General features: G+C 45.4%; 1 protein-coding gene across 1 annotated transcript; it reads right to left on the bottom strand.

The window, feature by feature from the left end:
- Positions 1–483: 483 nt before the first annotated feature.
- On the bottom strand, positions 484–23,955 carry slc5a8 (solute carrier family 5 member 8). The gene is made up of 14 exons (XM_080191391.1): positions 23,493–23,955; positions 22,254–22,319; positions 19,795–19,846; positions 19,627–19,694; positions 17,871–18,025; positions 17,642–17,782; positions 14,134–14,263; positions 12,009–12,097; positions 11,669–11,781; positions 9,481–9,548; positions 7,822–7,908; positions 6,333–6,535; positions 1,671–1,774; positions 484–656 (listed from the first exon to the last, which is right to left on the bottom strand). The coding sequence occupies exons 1-14, from the start codon at positions 23,841–23,843 to the stop codon at positions 514–516; spliced, it is 1,770 nt and encodes a 589-aa protein (XP_080047517.1). The 5' UTR covers positions 23,844–23,955; the 3' UTR covers positions 484–513.
- Positions 23,956–24,428: the final 473 nt, after the last annotated feature.

Below are 24,428 nucleotides of genomic sequence, written 5' to 3'. Positions count from 1 at the left end.
CTAGGACAGTAAGAAGTCTCTCAACACCAGGTTAAAGTCCAACAGGTTTATTTGAGAGCAAACGTCACAAGGTTTTGGAAACGCTGTTCCTTCGTCAGGTGAGAGGAGAGTTCTGATCAGAAACAGGGCATATAAAGGCACACACAGTTTACAGAATACTGATTAGAATGAGAGTCTTTACAGCTAATCTGCTACTCAAGTCTTAAAGGTGCAGACAATGTGAGTAGAGATAGCATTAAGCATAGGTTAAAAAGACGTGTATTGTCTCCAGACAGAACAGTAAGTGAAATGTTGCAAGTTCAGGCAAATCATGGGGGTTACAGATAGAGTGTTATATGAACCCAAGTTGAGGCTGTCCTCAGGTGTGCGGAACTTGGCTATCCACTCACCTGACGAAGGAGCAGCGTTCCAAAAGCTTGTGGCGTTTACAATCAAATAAACCTGTTGGACTTTAACCTGGTGTTGTGAGATTTCTTACTGTGTTTACCCCAGTCCAACGCCGGCATCTCCACATCATGTGAGTGGGACACCAGACTTCGTACAAAATGGAAAGCGAAGGAGAGGACTACTTACACCACTAGAAGACCGAGGAAAGTAGCACAAAAAGTCTGTCCGCTTCAGGAGTAAGTCTGTGCCAACTTGAGCTTTTCTTCCTCCTGACAGAATATTTATCCATAAATGTATTGAAATGATTGTACAAAAAAAAACTAATGACAGACACCCGCTGCTTGGTTACGCGTAAAGACTTCTAGTGCTAGTAGTCACAACTGTGTTCACACTTGTAGCTGATCATTGATACAACTTACATCCCAAAGCACTTCCTGGGAGTGTTATCAGGAAATGAGCCGAATGCAGCAATTCTCTTCAGCTTCTTTCAATTTTTGACCCAATTGGAAAAAGTCAAGACCGTTAGAAAAACTCTCAACACTTGCCAGTTCCATCCTGAACTAACTGGAGAAGCTAGGGTTGGCCACCTTAGAGCAGCAAAGGTTGAGGAGTGTTCAAAGTCATGAATAGTTTTGATAGAATCCAGAAAAAGGAACAGTTTTAGATAGTCAGAAACTGGGAGAGACAGATTTAAGGTGTTTGGCAAAAGTGCCAGAAGCAACATTACATCAGAACATAAAAAACAGGAGTTGGAGTAGGCCATTCGCCCCTTCAGGCCTGCTCTGTACGGCTAACCTATCTCAACTCAATTTTCCTGCACTCTCCTCAAATCCCTTAATGGCCTTAGCGTCTAAACATTTACTGACCCCCTGACCTCGGCTAACACCCTGAACTATTCTACAATCCTCTAGATTCACAATCCTTCGAATGAAGAGGTTTCTCCTCCTCTCAGTCCTAAATGGATGGCTGACGCCTATTCTGAGACTGTGCCTCCTCCCCTCCCACATTTTAGATTCTCCAGCCAGAGGATGTGGGGAAATGCTTTCTTACGCAGTGAGTTGGAATGATCTGGAATATGCTGGCTGAAAGGGTGATGGAAGCAGGTTCAACAGGAACTTCCAAAAAGGAATTGGATAAATGCTTGAAGGGATAAAGTTTGCAGGGTTGTGGAGGAGGCGGGTAGTAGGATCACTACCCTACATGAGAGCACAGTGGACTGAAAGACTACTTGCTGAGTTATGAGAGTCAATGATTTTATGGAAAGCCAAGTGCTACGTACATACCTGTTAGTATGCTGGTGACTAAACCAACAATTATAACGATTAAAGTTCCAAAGGTGCTGAGGTATAAGTAGGATAAAGAATACCAGGTTTCCAGTGTTTCAGCCCTGTGGAATGAGAGTAATCATCATCAAAATGTAACCGGACAAACCATCTCACCCATTATCACAGCCCCTATTCACCGCATCACGCAAACAGCGATGAGACTTCAAGGCAAACAATTGCTTCATCTTTTCCAAGCTCCTTCTGTGCTTTTCTATCCTCTTAGACCTTCAGAATCTATTCCAATCAGCAGGCAAAGACACTGCACCCAGGCGGTGCACCAGTTACAATGGGTGTTACAGTGACTCACTCCCAGTCTCAATGGAATTCCAACACGGTCTCTCACGTAAAGTCCCAGATGACTATGGACTGCTCTCCCCTACGAGGGAGAGAGCTGACCGGTGATGATATAACCTGAGGGTCAGCGCACCTCGGGCGAGGGGCAAGGTTGAGAATGCAGGGCCTTCACAAATAACTTCAGCCGGTGCGGGAGTTGGAACTCAAATCAGAGGGTGCGTTATTTAAGGATTAATTTTAAATGGGGCGGGGAGGTGGTGTTTGAATCCTTCATGCCCTCTCCAGAATGCCCTGTGTAAAATGCTGATCTGATGCTCATGAACCTGTTTGTTACACAGAACATAGAACATTACAGCACAGTACAGGCCCTTCGGCCCTCGATGTTGCGCCGACCAGTGGAACCAATCTAATGACCCTCTAACCTAAACTATTCCAATGTTATCCATATGCCTATCCACTGACCATTTGAACGCCCTTAAAGTTGGCGAGTCCACAACTGCTGCAGGCAGGACATTCCACGCCCTCCCTACCCTCTGAGTAAAGAACTCAGTAAAGTTGTTCTAACTTATTCATCTCCCAAGATTGGGGTGGCACAGTGTCACAGTGGTTAGCACTGCTGTCTCATATAGTGCCGAGGAGTAGGGTTCAATTCCGGCTTTGAGTGACTGTCTGTGAGGGGCTTGCACATTCTCCCCGTGTGCATGGGTTTCCTTCGTGTTCTCCGATTTCCTCCCACACTCCAAAGATGTGCATCCCCTGTGTTAGAATATAGAGAGTTAGGTCGAATTCATATGTAATTAGCACATTGCAATTTAGTTAAATCCAGATGAAATGAACAAGCAGTCCCTCTATTGTAAGGAAAAGAAAGGACGAAAGTGTCCACCTAGACACGTTCGCACGCACAAGAATATTCCTGAAAACTCAACTGAGAAGAAATGAGCGTTCCGTAATGGTTTGAGAATTCACTGGGAATTTTAAAAATTCTGAAAAATATATTGGGGGGATCAGTCATGGGAAATACGTGGGGTTGCGGGGGGTGAGAGGACTTGGGGTAAGGCACTCGGTCAGAGTCGGTGTGGGTTTGATGGGCTGAATGGCCTCCCCCTGCACAGTAGGGATTCTATGATCAGTGTGCCGTTTTCCGATGAACTCTTGACATCGAGGAACGTTACGAGCCTTTTAACAGAAAGTCGTTAGCAAAAAAACAATGTTCTCCAACAGTCTGGGTCACGATGCCCACGTTCAAAAAAGTTTTTTTTTAAATTTCCAGTCAATTCTTACGAAAAAGGGACTGCTTGTTCAATTCATTTGGATTTAACTAAAATGCAGTGTCTTATAGAAATGAATGCCACCTAATTCTCTATATTCTAATTATACAAAGAACAACCCAGCACGGGAACAGGCCCTTCGGCCCAACGAGCCCGCACCGCCGCATCACCCTACACCTATTCTACCCTGCATGTCTGCGAATGGAACCCTACTCAGATTCAGGGAAGAAATAGTGTCAATTTGGTAGAAACCGATTAGCCTAAGAGCACATCTTTGGGGTGTGGGAGGAAACCGGAGCACCCGGAGGAAACCCACGCAACCACAGGGAGAATGCGCAAACTCCCACAGACACAGGCCCAAATCCATGTATCTGCACAGCTAGCAGTGCTAGTCACTCAGCTGTTGCGGCGCCCATCTATCGGTCCAGGATCAAGCACACACACCGACATGAAGTACTAGGCCACTCCTGGACTTCCAAGAGCAGCCCACGCACGACCTGCCGTGTGCATGCCCCTCGCTTGACACGAGGTGGACCTCCACCTGTGGAATAAAGACAAAAAATATTAATCATACAGCCTGCCCTTCCGGTGTCTCCCGAGGTTTAACCCTATTTAATAGCCCCTACCATATCCCTCCATTCTCGTTTCACTCATGTGCCTATCTAACTGCATCTTAAACGAGTCCAACGTTCCTGCCTCCACCACCCTACTCGGTAGCGCATTCCAGACCCCCACAACTCTCTGCGTAAAGAACCTTCTTCTTACCTCCAAATTATACCTCCCCCCCTCACCCTTAAGTGATGACCTCTCGTGTTCGTACCCAGTCTAGGGAGCAGTCTCTCACTATTAACTCTATTCCCTTCAGTATCTTATATACCTCTATCATGTCCCCTCTCAATCTCCGTCTTTCCAAGGAGAATAGCCCCAGTCTCTTCAATCTCTCCTCGTAATCCAGTCCCCCAATGCCAGGCAACATCCTGGTAAACCTCCTCTGCACCCTTTCCAGAGACTCCACGTCCTTCCGGTAGTAAGGTGACCAGAACTGGACGCAGTACTCCAAATGCGGTCTAACCAACGTTCTGTATAACTGAAGCATTAGACGGCAGCTTTTATACTCTAAGCCCCTTCCTATAAAGGCTAACATCCCATAAGCCTTCCTAACAACATTCTCCACTTGTGACGCATATCTTTATATCCTTACTTCATCACCATTTTAGGTCTGGACTTAGGGGGCCTGACTCGTACATGGTGGATGGAACTCCCTTGTAGTCTCGGGTTTTTTAATGGAGTGGAGGATTGCATTCTTCCCCTCTGAAGCCTTGGAGTGAAAAATGTATTTATTTATTGATTAGTGTCACAAATAGGCTTACATTAACTCTGCAATGAAGTTACTGTGAAAATCCCCTAGCCGCCACACTCCAGCACCTGTTTGGGTACACGGAGGGAGAATTTAGCACAGCCAATGCCCTAACCAGCACGCCTTCTGAACAGTGGGAGGAAACCCACGCAGACACAGGGAGAATGTGCAGACTCCATACAGGCAGCGACCCAAGCCGGGAATCGAACCCAGATCCCTGGTGCTGTGGGGCAGCAGTGTTAACCACCGAGGCACCCACTGTCATGAGATTCTAGGTAGCTCAATGAAGCAGTTTGCCGTTAGTGACTATCTTCCATCTTCTTGGCAGATTCAAATAACCTGAACGTCAGACCCACTGAAATCTCAATCCAAATGGTCAAATCTAAATCAAATCAAATCAATATTTGAATATTATTGCCACATGTATTGGGAAACAGTGAAAGTATTGTTTCTTGCACGCTATACAGTCAAAGCATACTGTTCATAGAGAAGGAAAGGGGAGAGTGCAGAATGTACTGTTACAGTCACAGCTAGGGTGAAGAGAAAGATCAACTTAATGCGAGGTAAGTCCATTCAAAAGTCTGACAGCAGCAGGGAAGAAGATGTTCTTGAGTCAGTTGATACCACTTTTGTATCTTTTTCCCAACGGAAGAGGGTGGAGGAGAGGTCTGGGGTCCTTGATTCTTAAAAAGCATCGTGATTGTATAAAAAATAAGAAACGTTAGGATGTTGTTTGGGCAATATTTACAACCTAACGCAATCAACCAGGTACGATGAAATCTTGCTGTTTGCATCAGCCAAAGCTACAAGATAATTAGAATAGAAATGAGATCTCATTGAGTATTTTTCATGAGTACAAAACAAGGAAAATGAAGGCCAGTTTTGGGGATCTGTCTATCTACCCTAATGAAGAGTGGGAACATGTTTGATCTGGTCATAGGTTGTGCCATTTTTCATGGTGCCACTAGGAACTGTATAGAACATGCGCTAGACTCGTTACATATGCAGACTAGGCATTGAAGACCTGAATTTGGCACTCTCGGCTAAACTGGATAATGTGGAGCACAGGAGGGAGCTGTGCCTAGTCTATCAGACAATCTTCACGGATAGGTGTGTTTTATATTTCTTCTCCACTGCTTTGTTCTGTGTTTTGGAACTAAACATTTGGGCAAGTTCCATGATAATGCTGTTGTTTCACGGATTGGATAAATCCTAAATCAGCAATCTGAGATATCGCTGAGAGAGACAGATTTCTAATCATTAACAGAAATTGAGGGTTACGGGGATAAGGTGGGAATGTGGAGTTGAGGATTACCACATCAGATCAGTATGATCTCATTGAATGGTGGGGCTACTCAATGGGCTGAATGGTCTATATCTGCTCCTGTGTCTTATGGTCTTATGGTTTGATCTCTGAATTAGTGGGAACAGAGATTTAATCTTTGTAAGGTCGGATTTTATGGCCTCAATCGTCCCGAAACTGTAAGATTCCACCCAAAGTCAACGGCTCTTCCCAATGTCCATCCCTCGCTCTGATTCCCATGGCAAGGAGGTGGTAAAATTCCGGCGATATTGTCTCTCCTATCCAAGATGCCACAGTCACACCAGTATGGTTGATTGAGGATAGACCTTAGATACACGACCAATGAGCGGCATGACTTTATCTCAACTTCTAAATTTCCTTTGATAGTTTTTACTGACCTGCCACTCCTGGACATTACTGTTTCTATTGCGAGAAGGGAATTGGTTCTCCAGGATGTCTGATTATCCAGCTGAGTGACGTTACACGCGGCAGTGCTGAGGTTTAGAGGTACGCTCGCCTCAGGGGGCGGTGGGTGGATCTGAGATCTGACTCCAAGCCACAGTGCAAATGTAAACCCACTGATGAGTCCCACGATTCCACCCTACAGTAAACCAGAAAGGCAGCGGCTCAGATCAAATGAACTTATTAATACGGAGATCAGTAAAGAACAAGTCCTCATTAACTGTCGGACCTGAACATTCCTGCCGGCGCTAAAGGTTTGGTTTAATTATGACTAAGCATTCGTCCAACCCAACCTCTGCCCAATGATCTTATGGGGAGAGTTAGCCCATTCTGCACAACCAGCAGGGATCTACACTCTGTGGGATAGAAGTGAAAATCAACGATAAGGCAAGAACACTGCGGGAAATTAATACAGAACAGTCCCTGGAACCTGTTATGCCATTCGTTTAGTTAATGGCTGATCGGTGCCTCAAGTCTATTTCTCAACATCCTCAGATACCTTTGCTGAATAAAAGTCCGTCAGTCTCAGAGTCAGTGAAAATCACTTCACGTATTATACATAGAACCCTACAACGCAGAAAGAGGCGCTTCGAGTCTGCACCGAACACAGTCCCACCCAGGCCCTACCCCCATATCCCTACATAGGATACCCACTAATCCCTCTAACCTACGCATCCCTGGACAATAAGGGGCAATTCCTTAGCATAGCCAATCCACCTAACCCGCGCCTAACCAAGTGCTGGAAAATGGGATTAGGATAGAGAGGTGCTTGATGGCCAGTGCAGATATGATGGACCGAAGGGCCTCTTTCTCTGCTGTTTGACTCAATGACTAGAATTCTTCATACCCGCTGACCCCCTGCTGTGGGTTTCCCGACAGTCTGGGGGATAACCAGTGGGAAATCCTATTGACAGTGACGATCTCACTATCTGATGATCTCGCGCCGTGGGGCAAATGGTGCGCTGTCTCCTGCCGTGAGAAGCACAACGAGGGGAAGCCAGAGAATCCCCCACGCCGGCGCTACGTAATCGGTGGCGTGAATTTCATGCCGTAAGCTCAAAGCTGAATTACTAATGGTGGGGAGATGCCAGCGTTGGGCTGGGGTGGGCTCAGTGAGAAACCTCACAACACCAGGTTAAAGTCAAACAGGTTTATTTGGTAGCACGAGCTTTCGGAGCGCTGCTCCTTCCTCAGGTGAGTGACTCACCTGTGATCAGGTGAGTGATTACCTTCATCACCTGAGGGAGGAGCGGCGCTCCGAAAGCTCGTGATACTAGATAAACCGGTTGGATTTTAACTTGGTGTTGTGAGGTTTCTAACTTAAATGATTAACTGGGAGACTGCATCATCTGATTGCTCGGAACGAATTGCCCCAAAACCTGAGTTGTATCCTAAGACACTCATTCGACAACAAGTGGTACTTACGGTGCAGTTGGACCAGGGAAACAAAATGCCCAAAGTGAACAATCCCAAGACCGGTCCGCCAACTATTCCAAAAACACTGAGAGCCGCCTGTAAATGTAAGCACAGAGAGAAGGTAGAGTACCCGTATCTGCAAACAGTGCCTGTCACAACCTCAGCACATCCCAAAGCACTTTACAGCCCATAACACAGAAGGTACGGCACAGAAACAGGATATTCAAGACGCCATAGTCTTGCGATGTGGAGGTTCGGTGTGCAGGTTCGGCGGATTGGCCATGCTAAGCTCTCCCTCAGTGTACCCGAAGAGGCGCCAGAGTGTGGCGACTGGGGAATTTTCACAGTAACTACAGTGCAGTGTTAATGTAAGCCTACTTGTGACACTAATAAATAAACTTTAACTAAACTTCTCAATATTCTATCCTTCCAGCAATGAGCCTCAGTGTTTTGTTTCAATTTTTGTGGCCTTTTTAACTGGTTCGCTACTTCTAGTCATTTGTGTATCTGCTCTCCTGATCCCTCTGCCATTTGTCAATGGCACACCCATTTTGTGAGGTCATTAATGTCTTCTAGAACTTTGCCACAGGCCTTTACTGTTTTAACGCTATCCTCTACGCTACTAAAGTGCTTTGTGGAAGTGTGGTCACTGTTGTAATGTGAGCAATGCAACAACTAACCTGTGCACAGCAAGATCCCAAAGACAGCAATGAGATACACTTCCCGCTGCCTCGGCAAATCAGCCAACATAGTTAAGGACCCCACACACCCTGGTCATACTCTCTTCCAGCTTCTCCCGTCGGGAAAAACTCTGAGATCACGTACCAACAGACTCGAGAGCAGCTTCTTCCCTGGTGCCGTCAGACTTTTGAATGGACCTACCTCACGTTAACTTGATCTTTCTCTACACCCTAGCTATGACTGTAACACTACAAATTGCACTGTCTCCTTTCCTTCTCTATGAACGGCATGCTTTGTCTGTGTAGCGCGCAAGAATAATACATTTCACTCTATGTTAACACGTGACAATAAATCAAATCAAATCAAGATCATTTTGCCACAGGCCTTTACTGTTGTAACGATATCCCCTATGCTAATGAAGTGCTTTGTGGAAGTGTGGTCACTGTTGTAATGTGAGCAATGCAACAACTAACCTGTGCACAGCAAGATCCCATAGACAGCAATGAGATACACTTCCTGCTGCTTCGGAAAAGCAGCCAGCATAATTAAGGACCCCATGCACCCTGGACATTCTCCCTTCCACCTTCTTCCATCGGGAAAAAGATACAAAAGTCTGAGGTCATGCACCAACCGATTCAAGAACAGTTTCTTCCCTGCTGCTGTCAGACTTTTAAATGGACCTACCTCGCATTAAGTTGATCTTTCTCTACACCCTAGCTATGACTGTAACACTACATTCTGCACTCTCTCCTCTCCTTCTCTATGAACGGTATGTTTTATCTGGATAGCGTGCAAGAAACAATACTTTTCACTGCATGCTAATGCATGTGAAAATAATAAATCAAACCAAATCAAGTAAATCAAATCAAACTTAGTGATGGTGGCTGAGAGATCGGTATTGGCCCAGGAGGCTAGGGAAATCCTCCATAGATAAAGGAAAGGATTCTGAAAATAGGGCAAATTTAGTTCCAGCAAACAGAAAGATACCTGTAAAAGGCTGCCCGTCAGTGAGGCTAACCCAGCCATCCCAACACATACAGCACCAAACAACAGGCCTGAAAGTGAAGACAGAACAGAGCGGTGAACTTTACCTGTGAAGTGGAACTCTGACCAAACACAACAACAAACTGGATTAATGTAGCACCTGGAGCAAAATGAGACATCCCAGGGGGCTTCGCAGGAGTGTTAACGAATAAGGCGCATGAGGAGAAGTGAGGAAATATGACCACAATCATGTTCAAAGGGGTATATTTTAAAGAGTGTCTTAAAGGAGGTGAGGGGGTGAAGAGGTTTAGGGACAGAATTCCAGGATTCATGGCCCTGGCAGCTGGATGCATGTTCATTGATGGGGAAGAGATTAAAATCGATGATACTCCAGAGGCTAGAATTGGAGAAAAGTGCAGAGATTTCAGAGGGCTGTATTGGTGTATATGTTGTATAAGTCGTTTAGGTGTATAGGGGTTGTATAAGTCATTTAAGAGAATGGGTTGTATAAGTTGTATAGGTTGTATGAGTTGTGTGGGTTACATAAGTTGTATAGGGGTATAGGTGATATACATTGTATAAGTGTATGGGTTGTATAAGTTGTGTAGATGTATGGGTTATATAACTTGTATAGGTAATATCAGTGAAGAAAGTTACAAGGATAGGAATGGATGAGGGCATGGAAGGATTTGCAAACAAGGCCAGGATGTTCAAAATTAAGGTGTTGTCAGACCAACATAAGCACAAAGTGAGGGTGAATAGAACCTGGCACAAGTTAGGATATGGATAACAGGGTTTGGAATTAGTTTAAGCTAAGGAAGGGTGGAAGGTGGGAGGGCGTTGGAATAGTCAAGTTCAGAGATAATGCTGTAGCAAGTGTCAATGAGCACTAGGAATTTGGAAAAGGAACATTGTTATTAATTCTTGGTGTAATGGTACAATTGAAGGAGAAAGGATATTTTCTTGGAAAATGTTGGTTTGAGACCTTTGCCACATCAACAAAAAAACTCTTGCAGAAGGTCTATTGTTCACACAGGAATTTAACAATAAATTCCATTAATCCAACAATTGAAAGTAACTATTGGTATCCCCACTCTGTGGGGGGGGGGGGGGGGGGGGGCAGGGGGGAGGAGGGAGAGGGGGCAGGGGGAGGGAGAGGGGGGTGGGGGGGAGAGGGGGCGGGGGGAGGGGGGCAGGGGGGAGGGAGAGGGGGTGGGGGGGAGAGGGGGAGGGAGAGGGGGTGGGGGGGAGAGGGGGTGGGGGGAGAGGGGGCGGGGGGGAGGGGGGGAGGGAGGGGGGCGGGGGGGAGGGGGGGGGGAGGGGCATTTTCTCAGCGTCTATCCCTGTCAGGCCCCTGATGAGTGTTATATGTTTCAATTAAATCACCTCTCCTTCTTCACAAAGGCCTAATCAAAGAATAAACATAAGAACATAAGAACATAAACATATAAACAACAAAGAACAAAAACAATTACAGCACAGGAACAGGCTCTCCGGCCCTCCAAGCCCGCACCAATCATGCTGCCTGACTTAAATAAAACCCCCTACTCTTCCGGGGACCATATCTCTTTATTCTCATTCTATTCATGTATTTATCCAGCCGCCCCTCAAAACTCACTACCTGCTTCCACTACCACCCCCGGCAGCGAGTTCCAGCCACCCATCACCCTCTGTGTAAAATACTTGTGATGTGGAGAAAACCTCAAAAGCTAGTGGGTTTACTGTCAAATAAACTTGTTGGACTTTAACCTGGTGTTGTGAGACTTCTAACTGTAAAATACTTGCCTCGTACATCTCCTTTAAACCTTACCCCTCACACTTAAACCTGTGCCCCCCTAGTAATTGACTCTTCCACCCTGGGAGAAAGCTTCTGACTACCCACTCTGTCCATAATCAGGTTGCCCCCTCAACCTCCGTCATTCCAGTGAGAATTAACCAAGTTTCTCCAACCTCTAATTGAATCTTATCTATTTCAAATTGACTGAACCAAGACATTGAGCACTTTGGCTGGTATTTTACGACTTGCTTGGGTGAAGCTTGTAAAATCCCACCGAGGCCTATGGAGAATTCAGTTCCGAGAGTCACACCTGCCCTGGTTCTGAGGCGGGCGTGGTGGTAAAGTTCCAGCCGTTCAGCCCGACCTACCATAACAGAATGGCAAGTTACCAAATGAAGAAGACCGATGACTTACTCAAACCTCTGGAAATCCAAGAGAGCTCCCGATCTGAAAGGGTTGTGAAATAAGGCTTGATGAGATCTTCCACTGTTACAGTAGCAAGCGCATTAATGCTGGACGACACTGTGCTGCAACGGGAGAGATTTAAATGCACCATCATCATGAAACGTTCATAGAATTTCTTTGGCAAACAAGTTGTCATTCGCGTATTAAACTAATGTATCAGTGGATAACAAGCCAAGAATTTGCGCGGTTTAAATTGATAAGTTTTCCAGCACTTGAATCCAAGTTCAAAACGATGCATTAAAGATAAAGTTTGATTTGATTGAGTGTCTGTTCAACTGTACCAACCTACCTCAATGTCCCACTGTACGCACATGCCACAAAGAGACCTGGCAGCCCTGGGTAATCTCCAAGAATGTCCATCACCATGTAAGGCATCAACTAGATAACACAACCCAACAGGTCGTACATGCTGATTATTCAGGTATGTACTATAGGTAACATACAGATACATATGCTATGGGTATATACGCACATACAGCTCTAAGTACATGTTTCGATAATATGCTGCAGGTAATATCTATTTATATAGATGAGCCATCAAATAGATGAGCCATCTGTTTATATAGATGAGCCGTTCATTTGCATTCACGGCCACTATTTCAATGAAGAGCAGGAGAATTATCCCCAGTGTCATGGTGGCACAGTGGTTAGCACTGCTGTCTCACAGCACCAAGGATCCAGGTTCGATTCCCGGCTTGGGTCACTGTCTGTGTGGAGTCTGCACATTCTCCCCGTGTCTGCACGGGTTTACTCTGAGTGCTTCGGTCCGCCTTGTTGCCCAACAAGGGGCATACACGCTGTGGGTCATGCAAGGGCTGCTCTTGGATGTTGCTTCAAGAGTTGCCTAGCGCTTCACGTCGTTAGTGTACACTTAAACTGGACCACCTGATAGGCAACACGACAGCTCAGTGACTATCACTGTTTGCTGTGTAGATACATGGATTTGATCCAGTGTCTGTGGGAGTTTGCACATTTTCCCTGTGCTTGCGTGGGTTTTCTTCGGGTGCTCCGGTTTCCTCCCACACCCCAAAAACGTGCTCTTAGGCTGATTGGTGTAACAAATTATCCCTAAATTAGTCTTCCCTCAATCTTTCCCAATTGGCATAAACAAAGGTCACAGGTAGAGGAGGGCACTCATAATGTTAAAATGGCAGTGCGGGCTCGTTGGGCCAAAGGGCCTGTTTCCCATGCTGTGTTGCTCTTTGTTCTTTGTTCTTTGCTCTGGTTTTCTCCCACATCTGAAAGATGTGCTGGTTAGATGAATTGGCCGTGCTAAATTCTCCCTCAGTGGACCCGAACAGGTGCCGGAGAGCGGCGACTAGGGAATTTTCACAGGAAGTTCATTGCAGTGTTAACGTACGTCTACTTGTGACACTCAAATTCCCTAGTTGCCACACTCTGGCACCTGTTTGGGTACACAGAGGGAGAATTTAACATGGCCAATGCACCTAACCAGCACGTCTTTCGGACTGTGGGAGGAAACCGGAGTACCCAGAGGAAACCTAAGTAGACACGGGGAGAATGTGCAAAATCCACACAGGCAGTGACCCAAGCCAGGAATTGAATCTGGGTCCCTGGCACTGTGAGGCAGTGGCGCTAATCAGTGTGCCACTTGCAGTAAACACAACAGCCAGTTTCAAGACTGCACATTCATACAAACAGAAATGAGTTAAACAGGAAACTACTTGGGAAGCAAAATCAATGTAACTTCCCTTATACTATCCTGGTACTCCGAAGGTACAGAGATTGTGGTGTTCTAGTTTAAAGAAAGCCAGCAGTATGAAAGGCCAGATACTCTCCAGCCTTACTGATGTTGGTCAAAGAGTAAATGTTGGTCATGACACTAGGGTGAACTTATCTGCTCTTCCTGAGACACCATCCACCTGAAAGAGCAATAGGGCATAGCTTTAACTGTTCTTCTGATGTTACGGCACTGAGTCACCAAAATCAAGACAACAAAGCTCAGAACTTAGATTCATAGAATCTCTACAGTGCAGAAGGAGGCCATTCAGCCCATTGAGTCTGCGCCGACCATAATCCCGCCCAGGCCTTATTTCCGTAACCTTACACATTTACCCTACTAATCCCCCTGACACCAGGGTCAATTTAGCATGGCCAATCAAACTAGCCCACACATTTTTGGACTGTGGGAGGAAACCCATGCAGACACAGGGAAAATGTGCAAACTCCACACTGACAGTGACCTGAGACTGGAATTGAACCCAGGTCCCTGGCCTGTGAGACAGCAATGCTAACCACTGTGCCATTGTGCCGCCACCTTCTGATTCAGAGGTGTAGAAACTACCTGTGGAGCCTCTGGTGTATAATGTATTTATAATGTATATTTGTAACGTAGCTGTATTCCTGACAAACTGTACAAAAATACTGAGTAATTAGTTGCTGGAGCAGTGTACCTGATCTGGAGCTTTAACCTTCCCCGATGTCCATGGATCACAGTCACGGTAGAGAGAATACATGGCCAATCCTGACAGTACCGTACAGACCAGGATAGTCCACAGCCCAATGAGGTTCAGGTAAAGGGAGCTGGAGCAGAGCAAAATAAAGTTTCCAACGTCAACTGGCAGAAAGATCTGAGCCACGTTTTATTTGATTTGATTTGATTTATTATTGTTCAATGCATTAACATACAGTGAAAAGTATTGTTGCTTGCACGCTATACAGACAAAGCATACCGTTCATAGAGAAGGAAAGGAGAGGGTGCAGAATGTAGTGTTACAGTCACAGCTAGGGTGTAGAGAAAGATCAACTTAATGTGAGGTAGGTCCATTCAAAAGTCTGACAGCAGCAGGGAGGAAGTTGGTTGGTACATGACCTCAGACTTTTGTATCTTTTTCCCGATGGAAGCAAGTGGAAGAGAGAATGTCCGGGGTGGGGTGGTTTTATACTCTCTCATCGTCAACTGGCTGAAGTATCTGCTGTTGATGAGTTTGACTGGCGTAAGGTTCACTGCTCACTGCGCTGCTCATCAGGCTAATCACTGTCACCGCGGTGACTTGGGCTGCCTGGCAAATCCTCAGTAGGAAGCCGGATTGGTTTTTGGCTGCTTTCACAGCCTCTGTGTGTCTGAGAGTGCTTCAACATAGAAACATAGCAAATAGGAGCAGGAGGAGGCCATTCAGCCCCTCGAGCCTGCCCCGCCATTCGTTTCGATCATGGCTGATCATCAAATTCAATATCCTGATTCCCCCCTTCCCCACATATACAGGTACAGAGGTGATGTCAGGGGTAAGTTTTTCACTCGGAGGGTGGTGAGTGAATGGAATCGGCTGCCATCGGTGGTGGTGGAGGCGAACTCGCTGGGGTCTTTTAAAAGACTTCTGGATGAGTATATGGGACCTAATGGGATTGGGGGTTATAGATAGGTCTATGGCTTAGTAGGTATACAAGTGATCGGCACAACTAGTGGGCCGAAGGGCCTGTTTGTGCTGTAGTGTTCTATGTTCTATATTCTATATCCCTCGATCCCTTTAGCCCCAATAGCTACATCTAATTCCTTCTTGAAACCAGACAATGTTTTGGCCTCAACTTTCTGTGGGAGTGAATTCCACACATTCACCACCCTCTGACTGAAGAAATTGCTCCTCACCTCAGTTCTAAAAGGTTTATCCCTTATCCTCAAACAATGACCCTTAGTTCTGGACTGCCCTACCATTGGGAACATTCTTTTTGAATCTACCCTGTCTAACCCTGTTAGGCTTCTCTGGGATTCCCCTCTCACTTTTCTAAACTCCTAATAGACATAGTCTCTCCTCATATGACAGAGCTGCCATCCCAGGAATGAGCCTGGTAAACCTTCGCTTTACATCTCATGAAATACTTCTGAGGTGTAGTCACTGTTGTAGGATAGGAAACATTGCAGCCATTTTGTGCAGAGAAAGCTCCCATAAACAGAAATGTGGGAATGATCAGATCATCTGGGATTGAGGGATAAATATTGGCCGGAATATAAAGGAGAATTGGCCCCTTGCTCTTCTTCAAATAGCGACGTGGGATCTTCTACATCCACCTGAGAGAGAAGTCACGTCTCCAACAATGCAGCACAAGGATATCAAGAGTTAAAAGTCACAAATAGTTTAGGGTTCTATGAGACAGGTATGGGAGTGGGCTAGCTTTGATGATTAGAGTGTGGTACAGAATAACGGCAACAGTGCAGGTTCGATCCCCAATTCAGCTGTGGTAGTTGATGGAGGTCTGATTCCTTAACCTGCCCCGAGCTTGACATGGTATGTTTCCCTCAAGCTTAATAACCAGTTGTCTCTCTGACAGGGGAAAAGGTGAACATGGTACCTTCTGGACTACGGCTAATTTCCAGGCATGCTTGGCAGCTCAAACTCAATCATTCACCATGATTGGAATGGAAGATCGGTCAAATCATCTTCCTTTAAACTGAAAGAAGTGTAGAATCCCTACAGTGCAGAAGGAGGCCATTCAGCCCATTGAGTCTGCACTGACAACAAACCATTTAGGCCCTATCCCCCTAATCCCGCATATTTACCTTCTAACCTATGCATTCTGGGACACTAAAGGGCAATTTAGCAAGGCTGTTGCACCTAACTTACACATCTTTGGACTGTGGAGGAAAACCGGAGCACCCGGAGGAAACTCCACAAAGACTGTGACCCAGGCCAGAGATTGAATCCAGGTCACTGGAGATGGGAGGCAGCTGTGCTAACCCCTGTGCCTGATAGCATTGATATTCTGCCAATGCAGGAATAGATACTTCTGCTGGACTTGGAGCTTCCTGTTCCTCCAATATTTTTAGATGGTCAACGAATGATTTAATAGCACAATTTCATCAACAACAACCTCCATTGATGTAATACTATTAATGTTATAAAAAAAAACCTCCCAAGATGTCTCACAGGAACAAAATGAGACAAAATTCGACACTGAGCTGGATTACTGACCAACTGCAAGTCAGAAAGGTAGGACTTGCAATATAGTGTTCAATTCTGGTCGCCACACTACAAGAAGGACGTGGAGGCTTTGGAGAGGGTACAGAAAAGATTTACCAGGATGTTGCCTGGTATGGGGGGCGTTAGCTATGAAGAGAGATTGGAGAAACTTGGTTTGTTCTCACTGGAGCGACGGAGGTTGAGGAGCGACCTGATAGAAGTCTACAAGATTATGAGGGGCATGGACAGAGTGGATAGTCAGAAGCTTTTTCCCAGGATGGAAGAGTCAATTACTAGGGGGCACAGGTTTAAGGTGCGAGGAGCAAGATTTAAAGGAGATGTACGAGGCAGATGTTTTACACAGAAAGTGGTGGGTGCCTGGAACTTGTTGCCGAGGGAGGTAATGGAAGCGGATGTGGTAGTGATTTTTAAGGGGCGTCTTGACAAGTACATGAATAGGATGGGAATAGAGGGATATGGTCCCCGGAAGGGTAGGGGGTTATAGTTCAGTCAGGCAGCATGGTCAGTGCAGGCTTGGAGGGCCGAAGGGCCTGCTCCTGTGTTGTAATTTTCTTTGTTCTTTGTTCTTTGACTTAAGGAGTGTCTTAAAAGAGGAGAGACAGGGGGTAGAGAGGTGGAGAGATTTAGAGGAAATTTCAGAGCTTGGGGTTTAGATGACTGAAGGCACAAAGGCACAGACTCTAAGGGTAGGGTGATTACAATCATGGATGCTCAGCAAACCAAAATCAGAGAGGGTGTAGCCAAAAGAGAAAATGCTGGGAAATCTCAGCAGGTCTGGCAGCGTCTGGAGAAAAGAGCTGATGTTTCGAGCCCAGATGACCCTTTGTCAGAGAGAGAGTAGGTTTTCTCAGACCGGAGGAGATCACAGGGAAAGGGATGAGGCGAGAACGTGGAGAGATTTGAAAAACAAGGATAAGAATTTAAAAATTGAGGTGCTGCCAGATTCCAGTTAATTCCAAAATTAAAATGACAAATGAATACTCACACTTTGGCTTGAGTTCTAGTCTTGCAGGAGATGTACCTCTGAACCTGGGCCTGATTTATCCCATAGATTCCCGTCCATGTGAAAGTGCCACCAATTACAATTGTCCAAAAGGTATGTCTCTGAAATGGGTTGGGGTCAAAACTGGTACACAGAGGTTGGTCACTAAATTACAAAGCATGTTGGTAAAAGGTCTTTGTAAAATTTACCTCCAGATCTTTGTAAAATTTACCTCCAGAAATTGAGTCTTCCCCCCTGAGAAGCAGTGTTCAGTACATTATTGATGCCCCCTTCCAGTATCATCGCTCGGATAATGACTGACACAAGCCCAGTCACCATGATTACAATCTGAAACACATCCGTCCACACAACAGCCTTGAGACCTCCCTAAAACAAAGAAGACGAATTGTATCATGTACAAGTCAGGAGTCAGCCTTAGCTCAGTCACTGCAGAGACCACACATCGAACTGATACATCCAACGTATAACTTAGGCAGCGCTGCACAGTCAGACGTGCCATTCTCAGGTGAAACATAACCGTGTCTGCCCTTTGAGGCCACCAGAATAGGTTCCACTACGACATTTGAACAAGGGCATGTGATGATACTGTGCCTTTAAGAATTTTTTATCATGTTTCTTTTTGAGAGGTATGTTTAAAATTCAGCTCTGTTTTATGCGGTGCCAATTTGTGTTAATCAGAGTTAATGCTTTTTTTTAATTTATTTTGGTTTTTCCCTTCAGGTTTCAGAGTAGGTCGATTGGCAGAGGAAGAGTCATGTGAATGGCTGGAGCTTAGCTTGCAGGGAAAAACACACAGTTCTCTTCTATTTTGAAACAGTCAATTTCTCTCTCTCTGCAGGCTGTTGTTTGGGGCTGATAAAGGACAGGTTTCTCTCTATCTCTCTCTCTCTGTCTCTCCTAAGGTGTTCAAAAGGTTTGAGGACTATTAACAAGCACAAGTCAGCCAGTGCGTTGTTAACTGATTTTGAAGAGGAGTTTAAGTCTTTAAGAGGATTATTGCTTGATTGGAACTAATAGAGATAGGTTAGCAGTTAAGAATTATGCCATGTCATGTTTAAATATTTCAACTGGTAAAGATAAAGCTAAGTCATTTGTTATAGTTCAACTGTATTGTTAAATATATTTAAAAAAAAGACTCCTAGTGGGTCAATATAATCATACCTGGAGTGAAACACCTTATTCTCACACTAATTCCAAAATTAAAAATAGTTGGGGTATAGCTTCATAACATACTTTGGGGTTCTGTTCTTGTACTCTAACAGGCAGGATAATTGTCTGTGGTGTCCTGGCCAATACTTAACCCTCAAACACAATCAACCATTATCTCATTGTTCTTTCTGGAAACTTGCTGTGTACAATTGGCTGCCTCATGCCTTCCGATACGAAAGTGACTGCTCTTCAGAAACATTTAGTCCACTGTAAAGTACTTTGAGAATTGATGTGGATGTGCCGGCGCTGGACTGGGGTAAACACAGTAAGAACTCTGACAACACCAGGTTTAAGTCCAACCGATTTATTTGATAGTAAACTCACAAGCTTTTGAGGTTCCCCTCTTCGTCAGGAGGGGAACATTGAAAGCTTGTGAGTTTACTATCAAATAAATCGGTTGGACTTAAACCTGGTGTTGTCAGACTTCTTACTGTACCTTGAGATAACCAGACTGAGCTTAACTGAGCTACAGTTAACACCCAAGCACAGGAACAGGTCATTTGGCACTTTATTTGCCCTTGTGTTTTCTGAATGTTGACGATTCCCACTCTATTCCTCGCTCCCCAGGTCTTTTCCTCTGTAAGCCAGCATCAAGCTTCCTTTTGAAATAAATGATAGACTCTGTCAGCAAAGGTTTGTGGATGAGAATTCCTCTTTCTGGCTCAGTTCTACATAAAGACATATTTCTTTTAACCCTTTTTTGGGATGACCTTAACCTTGTGCCCTCTCATTTCACCAATTTAATTATTAAAACTTACCAAGGTGCAGTAGAAAGTGCAGACGATTCCAGTTGCGGTAATAGAGCCCCAGAGGTTGAAATTTGTCACTTAAAGCAAGGAAATAAGAAATCGGTGAATCAATATGAGAGAAAGTCACTGATAGTATTGCTGAACTGACAGATGATGGGGCAGGAGAGTAATACAGACCTTGATTCAACGCCAGTGCTGGAGCATAAATAACAATGCCGGTGTATAAAACCTGAAATAAATGAGGCATAATTCACATAACCAAGGACTCATTAAACACCGATTTCAAAAGCCATTAAATTAAAGAAAGGAAAAGTAGAGAAGGAGAGAGAGAGAGAACAAGAGAAACTGGGCAAAGACCAAGAAATGGGAAGAGGAGAAGGAGAGAAAGAGAAGGCAAACTTTTGTCAGAGAATGGCAGACTGTTGGTACTGATGAGAAAAGCTATGGCCGGGATTTTACGGTTCACTTAGGCAAGGCTTGTAAAACGCTGTCCAGGGCCAAGTGAGAATTCCGTTCTGTGAGCCTCGCCTGCCACGATTCCGAGGTGGTGAAATTCCGGCCTCTGTGTCTCTTTCCAGACCTTACCACTCTCTGCCAAGAAGAACCAGGTGGATGTGTTTCACAATGCCATGTAGAGGGGCGGGGTATAAACATGCCGGGAAATTCTGGTTCCGCTGAGATCAGGATGCCATGTTTACAGGGTGCCCCGATCAATCCAAAAAATAACCTCATCCCCCCCTCCACCTCGGAGGTGTCAGGGGCTCCCCCCTCACCCACGATCAAAGCTGACTCCTCTTCGTCCTGAAACCCCCTGCACCCAGATACCCATCACTGGCACCAACCTCCTCTCCCTCCTCCCCACTCGACCATCGGACCTCTTCCCCTGAACCCCCCAACCACTGAAATGGCCATTGCCGGCAGCCCCAACTCCCCCTCTCCCCCTCACCACCACAAATAAATGTATCCCTCTCTGCTTCCATGAGGCTCTCACCGGGTCTGCCCCTGGCACTGTCACCAGCACAGTTCAGCTCTGCCAGGTTGGCACAGTGCCTGTCTACACCCTCTTCCCTTGGGGCTATACTTACCCATGCTGCCCTGGGGGTTCACCTCAACAGACTCACATCTGGATGATGTGATATCATGCCAACCTCGGGCTCAGTGTACAGCGAGGGGTGGGGGGATCGTCTCTAATAATGTGTTAATGTTTTCAAATGCATTGAAATCAGGTTCACGCCCACTGTGGACATGAACCTAATTATGTCACCTGGGACGGTGGGGGGAGGGGAGGAGGGAATTGGAAGTCGCGATCTAGCCAGCGAGGTTTGCGATTTTGGGGCTTCACCAGATCTTGACCCCCACCCCTGCACCATCCCCATGCCTCAGTGAGAGAAAAATAAAGAGAGAAAGAGAAAGGGAGAGGCTTTCTGAGATCAATTCTGAGGCATATTTGGGAATTGTGATCATTTTGCCTTGGGCAATGTTTGGGCCATGATTTGTTACATGCGAAACAACCATAATAGATATATTTAACCAAATGCAAACTTATCCAACCATGTTTACTGAGGCAGATTCTGGTTTAAACGCAACAAAACATACGTCAACATGCAAAGTGGAATATGTTGACAAAACTCAAATAAAGGAAACGGCTTCAAAATATGCTGAAAGTAACTCAAGGGGATCACTGTGGTGTTACACATTGCAGGGCCAGTGTGCAGTGTCAAAGGCTAGAAGAAGGTGAGAGTGTCAGCAATTGCCCACACGAGGAGTTCCCAGCCATCACGAAGCAAAGAACTTCAGCAAGGGAACTGGATATAAACTTGAAATGTAAAATTTTACAGGTAATCATAGAACGGTTACAACATGGGAGGAGGACATTTGGGCACATCGAGTTAGTGCTATACACAAAGAGCAGAGTGGGGCTTAGAGGATAGTTCTTCCAAAGAGCTGCACAACAGGATGGATGGGCCAAATGGCCTTCTTCTGTGTTGAAAACTTTGGTGATTCTCAAAAAGGAGTAAGAATCAGTGAGGTTAATGAACTCTGAGCTTCAAATTACTTTTTGTAACTATCTCAATGAGGCCCACGAGGTTGGCTTCTTGGAGTATGAGCTCCCTGATTGAGGTAACAGTTGTCTGCCCAATCAGAGAGTCTCACCTGTGTATAGATTGAGGAACATCAGGGCTACTGACACTCCGGATTCTGACTTTGTAATGGAAGCACTCTTAAGAGTGGAATTGAGTTTGTAAATGAAGGGAATCTGGTGAAGGGTCAGCGGCCTCTGAGGCGTTATTTCACTTTCTAAATAGCTGGAAACAGAATACCACCGGGTAAACCAGCATAGCAAACATTGATTGGACAGTTTATTGAAGAGTAGTGCAAGACAGAGGCCAGAAAGAAGCAACTACATAGAAGAATAATTCACGGCCCGGTAGTTAATACAAGGTCTATATCAAAGATGTAGAGTCAGTTCAACATTCTCGGTGCCAGGCATAGTCCTTTGATTCCATTTAAACATTACAGATCACTTACCATAGAAACCATCACTCAGAACAAATGTATTTTTGATTATTTTTATACAGTTAAAATATTATTATTGGATAGTTGGAGTTATGCACTTATTTTAATTGGGTACTTACTGTTTGAATCATAAACAATATTGTTCCACATAAACGGACCCATCTATTAAACCGCAACTCCAGGTACTAAAAATCAAAAAGTCACAAGTGAAGTCTGGGTGTAAATATCATTTATAAAGCTAGTTTGTGTGGAGAAATCATCTTCATTCTCCACTGTGCTGTCCCACTCGATGTGGCATCTGGTTCACTAATATCACAAAAAGTGTTGAATTGTTCTAGAAACTTTCACAGTAGCTTCATTGCAGTGTTAATGTAAGCCTACTTGTGATTAATAAATAAACTTTACTGAACTTGGTTTCCATATTCCTCAGAGTCTGCATAATTATCCACACTGATTTCTCAATATCGATCTCATTGGTTGAGGTATTAGTTTGAAAAGCTTGGCCAATCTAAAGCAGGCAGTTCAGAGCCCTGGAGAAGTGGAGCCTTTGGAAGGTCCTTAAATCTATTGGCAGCAATCTCTCCTAGGCCAGCTCACCCAGTATCGAGGTGCTAGTCATTCAATCCAGCTCCGGTGTGGATATTGTTGGTATGCCTGACACCAGACTCCTGAAACAACTACCCTACTCAAATCCCAGTCACGGCAGGATGTTCCCAGGCAGACAGCAGAAAGGCTTTAGGAATATCCTGAAGAAACCAAACACCACCACCGCCCCCCACCCCGCCCTCACCACTCCCTCCCACCACTCCCGTACCCAGTCATTGGAGACCCCGGCTTGTGGCCAACCAAGGAACTGCCTAAGAAGGAGAAGGCAGCACGGTGGCAAGCACTGCTGCCTCACAGCACCAGGGACCAGGGTTTGATTCCCAGCTTGGGTCACTGTCTGTGTGGAGTCAGTACATTCTCCCTGTGTCTGTGTGGGTTTCCTCCGGATGCTCCAGTTTCCTCCCACATTCCAAAGATGTACGGGTTAGTTGGATGCTTAAATTGACCTTTAGTGTCAGGGGAGCTAGCTAGGGTAAATGAATGGGTTGATGTGGTTAGGAGCTGGGTGGTGTTGTGGTCAGTGCAGCCTCGATGGGCCAAATGGCCTCCTTCTGCACTGTAGGAGTTCTACTAAAAATCACATTGCCTAATCATAAAGGGAAGCACCTAGAGAGTCACGTACCAGAACTGAGTGACTGTCACACATCAATATGGATTCCTACAGATTTGGGAGTTTACTAACTGTGGCAGTTTCAATTACTCAGTGACTATTGGCAATCTGCTGTGACCCTTCCTCTCACCTGGGGTCTTACCTCATAGCTGCTAGTGACCCCAAGCCTGTAGAAGACAGGCAGGAAAACCTCGGCACTGAAAACCACCACTAACGTGTAAGAAATGGCAAAATAGCTGTTGACAGCCCCGAAGTGATAGGTATCGTACGGGACCCCCAGCATCGTCACTGCAGACATGAAGCTGGCCGTGAGGCTGAGAGCCACTGGTATGGAGCTCATCTGGCGGCTTCCCAGGAGAAAGTCTTCCGATGTCTCCTTTCCTCTTCCCACCACTGCATGGTAGACTCCCACCAGGGCTGAAATCAGCAGGATGGCAGCAAAAACCACGTAGTCCCAGGTACTGAAACTGCCAGAAATTCTTGGTGCAGGCATAGTGCAGAACTCGCTTCCCTCAGCCCAGAACTTGCATACAGATCTAGACAATGTTCTCACACAGCAGTGAGCTGTCCACTTCCAAACCTGTTATCGAGTTAATGTCAAACCAATCTGAAATTCCCCACCTCTCGGATTGAGTTTACAAGGAATGTCCCATATGTTACCCATTAAAGAGTTTAGTCAACCAGAAAACATCATTCATTAACCCAACATAAAGGATTTAGCAACAAAGTGTAGAAAGAGGAGATCAAGGGAGGGAGGAAGAAAGGAAGGAGGGAAGAAGGAAATGATCTATATGCTCTAAGTAGCCTCTTAGACCTCAGTCAAGTGTTCATTATTTCCCTGTGTGTTGGAAGAGTTATTCAGTCACAGGGTGAGAATGAAGGGTTGCCATGTTTACCAACCACCATCATTGAGGAGGAATGGTGACTATGGCCAAATAGCTCTTCCCAAATCCAGGGTCCCACAGAGTAAATTTAGTCAGCTCAAGACAGGCTACAGTTTAGAATGTGGGACTTTCCCAGTCTGTGATTCACTGACTCATACAACTTCTTCAATTAGCCTTTGCAAAAAGAACCCTTG

This window comes from Carcharhinus amblyrhynchos, chromosome 6 (genome assembly GCF_965287045.1).
Source record: "Carcharhinus amblyrhynchos chromosome 6, sCarAmb.v2.hapA, whole genome shotgun sequence".
In the NCBI taxonomy this organism is placed as follows: Eukaryota; Metazoa; Chordata; class Chondrichthyes; order Carcharhiniformes; family Carcharhinidae; genus Carcharhinus; species Carcharhinus amblyrhynchos.
The sequence above is the reverse complement of the archived record's forward strand: the minus strand, read 5'-3'. Positions and strand labels throughout refer to the sequence as shown.